General features: G+C 38.1%; 1 protein-coding gene across 7 annotated transcripts in view; it reads left to right on the forward strand.

The window, feature by feature from the left end:
• Positions 1 to 7567, forward strand: part of myom1b (myomesin 1b) — a 160050-nt gene extending 152483 nt beyond the window's left edge. For all 7 annotated transcript variants that reach the window (XM_043688205.1, XM_043688206.1, XM_043688208.1 and 4 more), the window contains 2 exons: positions 4560 to 4695; positions 7043 to 7567. In XM_043688205.1, the coding sequence (XP_043544140.1) occupies positions 4560 to 4695; positions 7043 to 7263 (357 nt within the window). In that variant the 3' untranslated portion in view covers positions 7264 to 7567. The remainder of the gene's footprint in view (positions 1 to 4559; positions 4696 to 7042) is intronic.
• Positions 7568 to 15792: the final 8225 nt, after the last annotated feature.

The raw sequence follows: 15792 nt of genomic DNA on the forward strand, positions 1-15792 counted from the left end.
AGGGGGCTGACAGATAAATAGAGGGTTGGGGGTGGGGCTGGGGGTAAGTTAACTTGGGAGGCGATAGGTGGATGCAGATTGGGAAATAGTTGTGATAGGTCAGTAGGGAGGGTGGAGTGGTCAGGACAGGTCAGGACAGGTCAGGTCTGGTCAAGGAATCGTTACCTATTTCATGATCATTGTTTGAGTTTTAATTTCAGATTTTTAACATTAAAATTCCATTGTCTGAGATACCAATACAGGTCACCAAGGCATTACTTAGGTTTCTGGTGCAGTGACAAACTGCTTCGCCATTAACTACCCTTAAAAAAATTTGCAAGATACCTGGGATGCTGCATACCAGTTTTATTCTGTGCCAGTCTCCCATGGATCTCTGTGCTCCAAACAGACTCAGTGGATGGTTCATTAGAAATCCTCCAAAACTATGGCTGATGGCACCCATGAGCAACCCAGTTACTGATGCCCAAGGAAGAACAAAAGCTATATGAGTGCAAGACTTATCATTGAGAAGGTTATCAGAATGCTGAAGTTTTAATTCAGGTCTGGACAGATCTGGGAAGCTCTTGAGTATTCATTAAATAATATTTCCAGAATCATAGCATTCTGCTGTGCCTTACATAACACTACCTGACAGCTAGGCAGGAGCTCATGATTACGTGCAGATTGCAGATTTCAGAGATAAGGAGGAGGAGGAGGAGGATGAGATGCTGAGGGCATCCACAGCTCTCACCTGCCAGAAGTGCCTGGAAAGAATTGAATCAGGCACATTTCATTTAATCAGAGCCAGTGCAGTTACCAACACTATATAGCTGAACCTATGCCGCGCCCACCTACCCTCATGAGCCCTGAGAAAAAAAAAAGATTAACATTCCTCTCATACATACGGCTCTTTAACTCTTGCCATACAATTCCTCACAAGGCAGAAGGGCACTCAGTGGGCAGCAGGCAAAAATGGGTAAGATAGGAGATTCGAACTTAGACACTAATTTTATGACTGGAAAATATTAAACAGAAATTGTGAAATATTTTCATGCTGCTAAAAAGTAAAATGAATACCCTTACTTAACTACAAATCCTTTGCCTTCTAGTATTGGCTGTTGCTCTGTTAGTAGCATCTTGCCTCTGAACCACAAAGTCCAGGCCCAAGTCTCACTCCCAAGTATTGAGCACAAAAATCAAGGTTCATTCTCCAGCACAATACTGAAGGACTGCTGTACTCATTGAGGTACTGTATTTGAAATGGGATGGTAACCAGGGCTTAATCTCCTGCAAAATGGCCTTATTTTGAAGAATAGCAGTGATGTTGCATTATCATATGCAGATCTATATTTATCTCTCAATCATCATACAGAAACAGATTTAGCTAAATTTTATGGTCTTTGGATCATTTGAGATGGGACTTCTGCAGAGTCCTGACACACAGACATGTGTGCAAAATGCACAGAGGATTTAAATTTCCAACAGGCTGATTCTCTGCAAATACCCTAAAAATGTTAGATAGTTTCAAAGCTGGATGACTCTACAACCAACCCTTCTAATCAACCCCAACCACCCTGTCCATCCTCCCAATCTACACAGTGAACCCTAACCAGATCTGACTATCTCTCCACATCCCTTCTCCCCAGCCCTTCCCCAGCCAGCCTCTTATACTCAGCTCACATAGAAATAGATACGATAGTGGCTGCATGGTGACAATTGCTATGGCCCTCAATATTCAGGGGTGCATACTGTATTGGCACTCTATCCAGATATCAAGCACAGCACTTAGCTGTTGATTTCCTTGGCTATCACACCTTTTTTTCTCTCTCTCTGCAGTCAGTTTCATCTTCCCATCTGTGGGTTTGGCCAGGGTCACATCTGAATAGTATGTTGATACCCCTTCCAACCAGTTGCACACTCTGTCTTGACACTTTGACAATACTTTCATTCTTAGCCTCACAGGGAGCTTTAGGTAGCAGAACTGAAACAGATTATTGAATGCCTCATTATGTCTTCCTGCTGGGAAATCCGGAGGTAAGATTCAATGTTGTGGTCGAGTTGCGATATTACAGACAGACTCACTGTTGAAAATGATGGGTTCCTGATGGTGTGTTGCTACCCACATCACACCTTCCCCACCCCACACCCCTACTTCCAAAATGCTGCAAGTGAGCCAGAAAGTCAGGCCATTATGTGCAAACCCTTTAACTGAGGTTTTCACCAGAGCAAATGATTAGAGGATGCAATTCTGACAATAGGAATCACCAGCATATTTTTGCATAAACACTGTGTATCCCCTTCATAAAACACTGGTATGACAATAGTATTATTTGTTCCTTGCTTTTTTAAAATTTGTCCTGAGTTCATTGCTATCCCCGACCTCATGCTCTAGTGAAGATGCCTAAAATGTTTGTGGATTGATTTTTCAATATTTAATTTACTTTTTATTTACTAATGTAAAAGATAAGTCTGTGTTCCTGTTCAGGTGGTGGGTAGTAGTTGCCATAATTGTCAGCACATTGCCTCTGATTGTTCATTCCTGGAAATAACTGCATCTTTGTTTGTCATTTCCCAGGATATATCCTTGGGAAACTTACTCCCTGTTGGGAGTACTGGATCTTGAAACCACTGTTTTGGTAAAGAATTTTGCATTGAATAGGCAGGATAGCATCAAATTTATTTATAGCAGAAGTTGTCAGTGAGCTGACATGACAAATGAACAAATCCCAGCATGAGCCTTAATGTACTAGGGGCGCACATCAGGGTTATGTCCCCAGAATAATATCACATTAGAAATAATCTGTCACTTCTTAGCCCTAAAATGTTTCCAAACTTTCAACATTTATGATAAGATCTCCCACAACATCACATTAGCTGCTGATGCAATAAGATTTTGATTATAAAATTCCTATCCTTTCACAATGGCAAATTGGCAACCTATTTTATTTACTGTCCACTTTTTTCAATTGACTGCATTAAGCAGAACCATCACTGCTCTCAGAGTATAGAAAGAATATTATATGAATGTATTGTATGTCATCCACCTGTTTGTGTCATATTAATTCATTTATACAACAATTTACACTTTACAGTACCTTTAAAGTAATGTAACAAGCCAAGACACTTGCAATAGTCTGCATTGTACTTATATTGTTGCCCAGAATATTATTAATTTATTATGATACTTATAGTGTTAGGTGTAGCATTTATCAATCACCATTTATTGGAAGACATGACACTCAGATCATAGCAAGTTGAAGTGTTACTTATCAAAAACAAAATGTGCCAACCATGAACCTGTTTATTTATAAACACAAGCTTGTGGAATCGACAGTGTAGCATCTCCATTGTATAGTTCTTATAATGGCTCATTACAAAAATAATATAAATATTCAAATTACAAATAAGATTTATTCATTCATTTAGTGAAAAAAAACTTTTTTTTTAAGTTTCTACATGATTAATATAAATGGTAATCCAGGGTAGAATTTAATCCAAATGATAGGAGTCTACTCTGTCAGCTAAAGAGCAATTAGGGACAATAAATGCTGGTCCAAACAACGATGCCTATACTCTATGACAGAATAAAAGAAAGTTTTCTTAGCATTTCTCAAATTCTTTGCATTCCTGTCCGAACTCATCGTGTCCAATATGCAATTATACAATACAATGTACCTTCTTTGGGGAAGACATACTATCATTGGCAGCAAGGTTCCTGGGGGTGGAACTTCCATGTCCTAAGAGCTGTCAGCCACTTAGAAGCCCACATCTCCTTAATGCAATCAATACCACCAGGAATAAGGGCAATGGTGGCTGCAATTATTGCAACCAGCAGGCTACAACAGAGTGAGTACAAGATGTGAGTGATTAGCTCGGAGTGGGATGGGGATGAGATGTGATAACATCAACAAGCTTCATAGACAATCACTAATTAATCTTCCTGTGGAGCTTAATGAGTATGAATTTCCTTGGTAAAAGGTAATGGCCTGCCTAGCTAGAATTCATCACCTTTACAAAGCAGAACCAGCAATGGGGCTGAAGAACTGTCTTTCATGGGCTGGGGCTAACCTAGAGCCACTAGCAATGGCTCTATTTTGATGTTTGACAATAAATGATGTTCCTTTCCAGTCAGGCTTCCTGAGATATTATAGGGGTCTTCTTTCAATGTACTGAGTGCCTGACATTGAGGGACCCCTCCACACCCGCCCCACCAGGAACCTCAGAAGAAACACAAGTGGTGACTAATCTGCCGAGTGCTTACTGAATACTCCAGCTTTAATTGGTCAGTTAAAAACTTCAATTAGCATCAGAGTGGGAAGGCCATCTATGTGCCTTCCTGCAACAGACATAATTAGTGCAGAGGTGGGAATGAGATGAGAGACACAGGAGTACCCTCCAATTATAGGCCTTTCCCTGCTTCTAAATATGTCTCAGCAGGGGGCATTGAATTCTGCTTTCATTGGGTAATACCAGTTAGGAGATATAGAATCATTATTGCACTTTTGGTTCTTCTCCAGATATCTTTGTCTATATGTGAGCAACATGCTTTCTCATAACCAGTTAATGATTTTTCTGACTAGCTGATGATTTCCAAATCCTGTGGAGAACTTTGTGTGGCTATGTATGTTGCTGATGCTGCTGGCAATGTTCAGGAAACTTTGACCAAAGACACATCAAAAACAACTGGAAGGAAAACTGTCATTCATACAGGTGGAGGTGAGTATTAATTTCTTTATTAGATAAAGCTTCTAAGTTTTCTCTGCAATGGCACTTCCAGCAACTTTATTTGTAGAATTATTAACACACACAGCTAAATAATATTGGCACTCAAAATGCTGGAACTCCTTTCCTGACAGCACTGTAGGCGTATCTACATTACCAGAATGCTATGGTTCAAAAAGGTGGCTAACTGCCACCTCCTCAAAGGTATTTAAGGATGGACAACAAATGCTGGCCCAAACAGCGATGCTCACATCCCACGACAGAATAAAAGGAAGTTGTTTTCTTAGTTGATCCCATATTCTTTATATTCTTGTCCTAATTCATAGTGTCCAATATTTATTTATACAATACAATAACATAATCCAGGAGATGTACCAAAATGTCAGAATCATAATCATAGAGGTTACAGCACAGAATAAGGCACTTTGGTCCATTGAATCTGCTCCAGTCAAAACAAGCACTTAACTATTCTAATTCCATTTTCCAGCACTTGTTGTATAGCCTTGTATGCCTTGTCCTGTTAACCTGTGAAATAGATAATATAAATGTCTACACAGACCAAGTGTTTTTCTCCAGCCTTTTGATAAGTATTAATGATGAACATTGTGGTTAGATAAGGTTTACGACAAGTTATAAAAAGATGTTTTGCAGAAAGTATGACTTGAAAAAGTAGCAGTTCCAGAAATGCATTTTGTAATGCTTCATGTAAAATACAACAAAAACTGCCACACATAATTCCAGACAGCAGCTAAAATATTCACTCTATATTTCGTTTTGAATTCTAGATCTTAACTGTCAGCTCATTCTTAGATATATGTTGTTTCAACATTTGTTAGACCTGATTGTTTACAATCAATGTCTTTTCTCTCATTGGGCTTATATTGATTCCGGGAAGCAAAGTTATCAAACTACCCTGGCAACTACCCTGCTAATCTCAAATGTATCACCAGCTCAACCAGATCAGATATGAATGATAACTGAAGGTTATTTCTGTGGACTAAGACACATTAGTTCAGACTTATCGCTTGAATCTTAATCTGTACATCCAGTACATTTGCCTAGTGAATTTAACACCTTTAAAGCCTGCTCAGTTATTGCATTTTAGAGTATATAATGCAGAAGTGTCCTTTAGCAACATATATAGAGATTCCAAAATGTGGCAGAGGTCTGTGAGCTTTTGTAAGTGGTGCAGGAAACTACAGTGTACTCAGGTTTTATTAAAGTTGTCTTATGACTCAGTTGTTCAATTGTTTAATATAGATTAGAGTGGTGCTGGAAAAGCACAGCATGTCAGGCAGCATCCGAGAAGCAGGAAAATTGACATTTTGGGCAAAAGCCTTTCATCAGGAATGAAGGCAGGGAGCCTACTTTTGTCCAATTGTTTAAGATAGATAAGTTAGAAATTCTAATCAAGGTGTTAACCATACAATTATTCTTTTATAGATTTACACTGGTGTTTACATTCATTTAACCAATTTAGGCATCGTCAGCTATAAGCTAATTCCACTGCAGAGTTCTTAAATCAGAAAATCTAATTAGCTATGAAACATAATTTAAATAACTTTTACTTTATTTATAAATCCATTTAAAATGATTATTAAAAAAAACTTTAAATAAAACATTTGCTTTCAATCTGCTATCTCATTTTTATTCCATTGCAGCATTCTCTTGTAAATTGTTATTTCATTCCCACTATCATCTAATTGATGGTTATTGAATATTAAATAAAACATAAAACAATCATGGAACAAATTACTGCAGATGCTGAAACTGTACTGAAAACAAAATAATTCAGAAAATCACAACGGGTCAGGCAGCATTCATGGAGAGAGAGCAAGCTAACATTTCGAGTTTAGATGACTCTTCAATAGAGCAATTGTTTTCATAATACAATCACTAACCACTAACATTAATACTGGATTTAGGTGAGAAGCCATTTTGAACAAATTTACCTCATTTAAATTCTCTATCCATATCCTCTTGCTTTACGTTGTTTCAAACAATTTCTTCTGACATACTGTACCAGAAAACTTCATAAATATTTTAACCTTGATATTTGTGGAGAGATGGTAAAGTTACAGGGAGGCAGTTTTGTGGATGGGAGACTTGGAAGAATGGATTGAACTAAGGTGCTACCAAATTTGATGTCACTTTTTTGAAATCTATTTCCCAGCCACAACTAGTAATATAGTATAACTAAGAAATTAGCTGGCTATTGAATGGCTTGAGTTCAGCTCTCAGTTGCAGCTTGCAGTCAATTCTGGATTGTTTTTCACTGTTTTACTTCCTGACCATTTTTGGCTTAATTACTGACTATACTGTTGATCTGTATCATACACAGATTTGAAGAAGCCAATTGTTGAAGAACTTATTGCAACTGAAGAAACTCCTGATCAAACATTGATTCCTGAATCACCTGAGGATATAGTTACAAATGCAACTACAAATAAGGAAACAGTTCATGCAGTCAATATCTCTGAGAAAAATGAGCTGCCGTTACAATCTTGTACAGAGGTGCAAGAAATATCAGATTCAGACACATTTCAAAATCCCAATGATTGAACAAATAAAGAGATACTGTTTTAAAGCATACACAGTACCATGGGAATATACGTTTAAAAATGAAGAAAGCTAAATCAATCAAAAAGTTTATCACTGCTTCATAGTGGACACAAACTCAGTGTATCAGTGTGAAATATTAGTTACAATAGGGTGTATCTACACAAGTGAAGAAGGCACCGAGTAGACCTTCCCTATGCTGTGCTAACTCATCATTATTAAAATTCTGCAGCTTTTCCTTAGACCTGTTTCATTAGTGCTTTATAATTGCAGAATTGCTTTTTTGTGAAGTGAGCTTTCACCTCACTGAAGAGAGTTTGGGCCAATCCACATCCTGCTCTGGAAATTCTGATCACATTTTGACAACTATGACATATTCCCTCACAGCAACTGAGACAATCCACACATCTAAAAAATACAAGACTCTAACCAAATAACACTTTTTTAAAAAGTTTATTTATCCAATCTCTCAATTATTATGAAACCTTTAAAAAAATTCTTGTATCCAGATCTGCATGTTCCCAAAAACTAATCACTTCTTCCTTGGGCCATTTTGCATTTGTGCACTATACCAAATTAAATCACACTATGACCAGTGGTAGTTATAGTTTACAGACAAACAAAGTAATAACATTATTTCTGCCTACAGTCAGTGGCAGAGATAATGTATCTCATGTATTGGATAATGCTACAAGCTATTTTAAAGGGGTCTCACCAGTCATAAACCATTCGGATGGTGATGTGATTGCAGATTATTTCAGGAATCTGTGTGTTATCCCTTAAAAGGTGTATGAAATTTGGACTAGTGGTTTTAGGTCAGATACAATGAGGCTGAACAAAGAATCTATGCTGTGGAGTTATAACACTATAGTCATTCTTCATTATCCAGCAAAGGTCACACTTTGTGTTCTTTGACCACTCATCACCAATTCCCATAAATTGAATTTATACTTAAAGACTGACTGCACCTTGCATTTGAACTGTAATAACGTAGGCACAATGTATGAAAATACACCTTGTAAAGCTCCAATATAGCAGGGAGCAAGCTTGTGAATATTTTCAGCTACCTATAATTACATATAAGAGGTATTTTGCAGGTATGAGTCATAGCATACTGACTTGGCTGGAAGGAGCCAATATCACATGCAGGTTGAACTCAGAGAAACCAAATCTAAGGATTCCTTGCAACAAATAAACCAGTAGCTTACCTGAATATGGGTTCAGAAAGAACAGTAGGTCTCTTCTCGATTCTGTATTAATAACAAGGTCATTGACTGCCCTCTCCCATATCACTGGTATTCTTGATTCATGATCTCAATTTTTCCTCTGCTCTGGTCTAATATCTTTTATTGCCAGCCCCACATTGTGACAGCAACTCCTACAATCCCTGCCCGAAACCCAAACCTAGACCACCAACTTCACAATTTCTCATCCATGATTGTTGAACTTAAATCCCAACCAAACTTCTGTGCTCATGCGTTTGAGTGATGCAGATTTGAATTTTTAGTCATTTGCCACTAGAGTAGTCATTCTTCTTCAAAATATGAAATGCTGTTGTGCCCTGCTCTTTGCCAAGTTCCTGACATTGCCACATAAACCTCAGATAATTTTCCACTGAAACTGTCATCCATGTTGTTATTATCTTAAGGCTGGACTATTCCAATGGTCTTTAATGAGGTTTTGATTTCCAAACTTCATAAAAACAATCATATCCAAAAATTCTAAAACACAGAGATAACACCTCTTCTTAACTACTTCTCCTCTCCTGCCCAATACTAAGTTGGTGTTTTTCACAGATTTCATCATCATTAAGATGGGGATATTCAATTGCCTCTGCAAGATTCATCCTTTCCTCTTACCCAAAATTAAGTTCCACTAAATTCTTCCTCTGGCCCAACTCTGAACTTGTATCTTCTCCCAAAATTAACTGCTTGTGTCCTTTCTAAGTGCATTTTGGGTATATGATTCATTACCTGCTCCCTTGATCCTAATTCCACTAAAGTGCTAACTAAATTCCCTCCTAGCTCTGCTACCTGAAATTGTAAAAGCTCCTTTTTCTCAAGCACAGCCTTTTACCGTTCCAAATCTGCTATCGTCATGTCCTCCGAAAGAAAACCCCTCATGTCCCAATTTATCATATCCCAATTAGTCTTTAATGATCTCTTCAACTCTGTGCTGCATGTTCAGGTATGTACTGCTACACTATGAACATTTTCTCATCAAAGTAATAAATTACATCCTCTTTGAACTAAGATTAAGCTTCCGAAGTCAAATCTTTTCCATTGCAAAGATCAGTTACTTACACTTCCCTAATATTGTCTATCTCTGCCTGCACCTCAACCTATCGGCCACTGAGACCCCATTCATGCTTTTATTATCTTTATATACTCTCAGCTGTTTCACCCTCAATAAACATTATCTCATCTAATACTCGACTGTAGACATCCCAGTCCTGACAGCCAATTGTCTCTGTGTTCATTGGCTCCCAAATCAACTAGGATCTCAAATTTAAAATTCTCATCGGGGTTCAAATCTCTCTATGGAATTGCACTCTCCATCTTTGCAACCCCTTCTAGCTCTAAACCCACTGGGACTTACTTGTTTCCTCAACTCTGGTGACTTATGCATCTGTCACTTCCTTTCACTCATCATTGTAAGTTTTACCTTCAGCTATCTCGGCCTGAAGATCTGAAATTCCGTCCTTAAATATTTCCATTTCGCTCTCCCCCTTAAAATGTATCTGTTTGATCAAGTTTACATAGAAACATGGAAAATGTCTACACATTGGTAATAATACATTTTCTGCTTAATGCTTTGGAATGTCTTGGAATATTTTCCTACATTTAACACATGATGTTAATGCAAATTCTTAATATTATTGATTTTGGCACTTCCAAACACAGCAGACCCTCTATAAAATTCAGTGTATGTAAAACTCTGTTGCCCGTGTCCCAGTTTGCAACAAGGCACTGCCATGCATTATCTCTATACTTGCAAATGTATTTTCCTGGTCTGAAAATATCATACAAGATTTTCAACCTTGTGTTCAAATTACTTCATACCGCTTTCATCAAGCATTGGTCATCTGCATGGCTACACTTTATGTTGTTCAGTGTCAGCATTTGTCTGATAATGATCCTGTCAAGCATCTTGGGATATCCTCTAATGCTAAACTTATTATACAAGTGCAAGCTCTTATTCGCATTGATGATAAAAACACATGCTTTTGCTTTGTTAACATCTGCAGACAATCTGTTTTACACATATGTTAAAAGCAGAGACACATGTTGAGGTAGAGTTTCTGCTAAATTATGTCCAATATTGTAGTAATTTTCAAAAGGGTTTATCTTTCAGTTTTCAATACATTTAAATTATGACAATTGGACAGCACTTTTTTTTAAAGTTTGCCTTTCTAAAATATTTGGTGATTTATTTGAGTGCTGACATTTAACAGTTGGACAAATGAAACACAAATGCATTTATAACAATAATAAGCATTTTAATCAGTGTTAGGTTTGCCAGTTATGAGCAAACCTTTTTTTGACTAACCTAAATAAATGAATATGACTTCTAAAATAACAACACAGAGCCATTGTTAGTTATTTTGTTGCGCATATTCAAGTTTTTCATAAATTTAAACATAGCTATATTCAAAACTTTCAAAATGTGTTTTTATGTGTCTTTACACCTAAAATAGCTAATTTTTAAGAGTGTCCTCAAAGGTTTAAAATTAGCTTCGAGTTCAATGCTTTTTCAATGAACATAAAACATCATGAATAATCAATTTATGTTAAACATGCTTTGTGTTTAAAATTCTGCTCCTTTGTTCAGCATTCTTGTGATTTACACTGAGAAAATTAATGTAATTGAGTGGAAACTCTTGGTCCTTATATTTGATGCCCATTATAAGATTTTTTTTTTGCAACTCTTGTTGATACACTTATATTGTGTGAAATCTTATTAAAAATTTTCAGTGGCATATTTACAGACTCCAATTATTTGACCTTCACATATTTCACCTAAAGACTAGTCAGCTAAAAATACAATTTTAAAAAAGTACTAATTTGATACGATAGATACAATACTCCAAAAGCTGAACAAAGTAAATTAATTAGGAATTGTCAGCAATGACATCCTTTCAGTATGTCTTTTCTGTCCATTATTATTTGGTCTGTAATTTCCTGCTTTTTTAATGTAATCTTCACGTCTGTTTTAATATAGGCTCTTCTATTCTTCATACAAGCTCATGCCAGATTTCTAGGTTTCTTTTATACAATATTTATAAACATGATGATAGGTCTATTTTGCATTAGTTCCAACCTTCAAGCAAAGTTCTATCACCTGCCTACGATGTCACAGTTACACGATAGCATACCTAATCTACATATTTGTTAAACCCTACCTCTACATTTCCTCCAAGGGCATTCTAAGTTTCCAACATTATTAACTGCAATTATTTCCTTAACATTGTTGCCTGAATTATTTAATTAAACATATTCCCTTTAAATGGAATGCATTTCCCACTCCATTATCTCTACCAAAGTCTGTTGATCATAGATTCATGTACTGTGAGGGCCTCACAGTTCTCTTAGATCCCATGACTGAGAATGATGTTGGAGTGTGAAGACCTACAGGTTCCCACTAATGTACTCTTAGCAGATTCAGATAATAGATTCAGATTAGTAACATCATCCTAAAATTTATGATACTGAAAGGACTGTTTGACAGTGGACTTTGACATCAGTATAAAGATCAATGGGTTCTCATTGAGAAAGTATCATTTCTTCCTGATTGTATGTAGAATCATAGAGTCATAGTGCTGTACAGAATGGAAACAGACCATTCGGTCCAACACATCCATGCCAACCAAATATCCTAAATTAATCTAGTCCCATTTGCCAGTATTTGGCCCATATCACTCCAAACCCTTCCTATTTATGTACCCATCCAGATGCCTTTTAAATGTTGTAATTGTACCAGCCTCCACCACTTCTTCTGGCAGCTCATTCCACACACACACACACCTTCAGGTCCCTGTTAAATCTTTCCCCTCTCACCTTAAACCAACATCCTCTAGTTTTGGACTTCCCCCAACTTGGGGAAAAGATCTTGGCTACTCACCTTATCCATCCTCTTCATAAGGTCACCCCTCAGCCTCCAATGCTCCAGGAAAAATAGTCACAACCTATTCAGCCTCTCCCTTTGTCTCAAACCCTCCAATGCTGGCAACATCCTTGTAAATCTTTTTTGAACCCTTTCAGGTTTCACAACATCCTTCCTATATGAGGGAGACCAGAATTGAATGTAAAAGTGGCCTAACAAATGTCCTAAGCATCATACTGAATGTTATAATCTGTTTAGTCATTTCTGTCAGGGCAGTTTTGATGGTTATTGTTCCAATAAGGTAGTTCCTTACAAAACAAATCATTCAATATTGCTGGATTCCTCTTCACCTATGTGGTTACTATTTGATTTACTTTTAAGAGGTGACCTATCACTGTAAAATTACTAGAAGTGATCACATTTGCCATAACATTGGATGGCCCTTGGTGGATAATCTTGTTGCTTGTATTGCTTTTATTACCATAAGACCGCAGTTCAAAATGAAAAAAATATGAACAAAATGAAAAGAAATGAGAATTCAGGAGAGGTTATCAAAATCTCCAGCACACAAAATAGGATAGAGTGTTTGGAAAAGGTTAGGAATCAAACTTTAAACATACTGGATAAATAAATGACAATGAGAAGAGGAAAGGTCAATACAGGAGTAAAGGTGTTGTATCTGATGCGCGAGTATACAAAATAAGCTAAATGAGCTTGTGACACAGATTGAAATTGGCAGGTATGATGTGGTAAGCATCATGGATATGTGGCTGCAAGGGGATCAGGACTGGAGCTAAATATCCGAGGATATACATCCTATAGAAAAAACAAGCAGGTGGGCAGGGGGTGGGGTTGCCTTGTTAGTAAGAAATGAAATTAAATCAATTGCAATAAATGAAGTAGAGTCAGATGATATAGAATCTGTCTGGGTAGAGTTGAGGGACCATAAAGGTGAAAAAAAAACATAATGGGAGATATCTACAGGCCTCTAAACAATAGTCAAGAGTTGGAGCACAAGATATATCAAGAGGTAGAAGAGGCACAAAAAGAAAGACAAAGTTACAGTGATCATGGGGGATTTCAATATGCAGGTAGACTGGGAAAATCAAGTTGGTAGTGAATCACAGGAAAAGGAATTTGTGGAAAGTCTACGTGATGGCTTTTTGGAGCAGCTTGTGGTGGAGTCCACTCGGGAACAGGCAATACTGGATTTAATGTTGTGCAATGAGGCAGACTTGATAAGAGAGCACAAGATGAAGGAATCCTTAGGAGGTAGTGACCATAATATGGTAGAATTTATTCTGCAATTTGAGAGGGAGAAGGTGGAATCAGCTGTAACGGTATGATAGTTGAGTAAAGTCAATCACAGAAGCATGAGGGAGGAGCTGACCAGAATTGAGTGGGAGAGGAGCCTAGCAGGAAAGACAATGGAACAGCAATGGCAGGAGTTTCTGGGAGTAATTCAGGAGATACAGCAAAAATTAATCCCTAGGAAAAAGAAGCATAATAAAAGGAAGATGAGGCAACCATGGCTGACAAGCAAAATCAGGAACAGCAAAAAAGAAAAAGAAAAAGCATATAATGTGGTGAAGGGCAGTGGGAAGCCAGAGGATTGGGAAGCCTGCAAAGACCATCAAAGGACAATGAAGAAAGAAATAAGGAGGGAAAGCTAGCTAGTAATATTAGAAAAGATTGCTAGAGTTTCTTTAGTTATATAAGGGGCAAAAGAGAGGCAAAAGTGGACAGTGGGCCATTGGAAAAATGGTAATGGTGAACAAAGAAATGGCTGAGGAACTGAAGAAATACTTGGCATCAGTCTTCACGGTGAAAAAGACGAGTAACATCCTAAAAATTTAAGAGAATCTGGGGGTGGGGATGAACATGGTGGCCAACACCAAGGAGAAGGTGCTAGAAAAATTGAAAGGTCTGGATAAATCACCAGAACGAGATGGGCTATATGCCAGAGTTCTGAAGGAGATAGCTGAAGAGATAATGGAGGCGTTAGTAGTGATCTTTCAGGCATCACAGGAGTCAGGGAGAGTCCCAGAGGACCTCAAAATCACTAATGCAACCCCCTGTTTAAGAAGGAGCAAGGCAAAAGATGGGAAATTATAAGCCTGGCCTCAGTCATTGATAAGATTTTGGAGTCCATTGTGAAGGATGAGATTTCTGAATACTTGCAAGTGCATGGTAAAACAGGGCAAAGTCATCAAGGGGAGGACATGCCTGACAAATCTATTAGAATTTTTGAAGAGGTAATGAGCAGGTTAGACCAAGAGGAGCCAATGGATGTTATCTATCTGGACTTCCAGAAGGCCTTTGACAAGGTGTCGCACAGGACACTGCTGTGTAAGATAAGGGTCCATGGTAATAGAAGCAAGGTGCTAGCATGGATAGAAAATTAGCTGTCTGGCAGAAAGCAAAGAGTGGAGTTGAAAGGGTCCTTCTTAGGATGGAAGCTATTGACTAGTGATGTTCCACAAGAGTCAGTTTTGGCACCACAACTTCTCACTTTATATATTATTGATCTGGATGAAGGAACTGAGGGCATTCTGGCTAAGTCTGCAGATGATACAAAGATTGCTGGAGGGCTAGATCATATTCAAGAGGTGGGAAGGCTGCAGAAAGACTTAGACAGGTTAGGAGAGTGGGCAAAGAAGTGGCAGATGAAACACAATATGGGAAAGTGTGAGGTCATGCACTTTGGTAGGAAGAATAGAGGCATGGACTATTTTCTAAATGGGAAGAAAGTTCAGAAATCTCAAGTGCAAAGGGACCTGGGAGTCTTAGTCCAGGTTTCTCTTCAGTAAACTTGCAGGTTGAGTCAGTAGTTAGGAAGGCAAATGCAATGTTGTCATTCACCTTGAGAGGACTAGAATAGAAAAGGAGGGATGTACTTCTGAGGCATTATAAGGCTCTGGTCAGACTACTTTTAGATGACTGTGAATAATTTTGAGTCCCATACCTCAGGAAGGATGTATTGGCCCTGGAGCAGGTCCAGAGGAGGTTCATAAGATTGATCACAGGAATGAAAGGCTTAACATATGAGGAATGTTTGAGGACTCTGGAACCATGTTTGATTAAGTTTAGAAGAATGAGGGAGATCTAATTAAAACTTACAGAGTACTGAATGGCCGAGACAAAGTGGATGTCGGGAAGATGTTTCCATTGGCAGGAGAAATGAGAACCCAAGGGTACTGCTTTAAGGTAAAGGGAACACCCTCTAGAACAAAGATAAGGAAAACCTTCTTTAGCCAGAGAGTGGTGAATCTGTGGAATTCATTGCCAAAGAAGGCTGTGGAGGGCATGTCATTGAGTATATTTAAAACAGGGGTGCACGGGTGTCCGGCCAGGGACATGGACAGGAGGGCAGGCGGTGTGGTGTTGGACAGGGTTTGGGGGGATGGATGGGGGTGGGCTTGGACAGGG

This window comes from Chiloscyllium plagiosum, chromosome 4, assembly GCF_004010195.1.
Source record: "Chiloscyllium plagiosum isolate BGI_BamShark_2017 chromosome 4, ASM401019v2, whole genome shotgun sequence".
NCBI classification, from domain to species: domain Eukaryota; kingdom Metazoa; phylum Chordata; class Chondrichthyes; order Orectolobiformes; family Hemiscylliidae; genus Chiloscyllium; species Chiloscyllium plagiosum.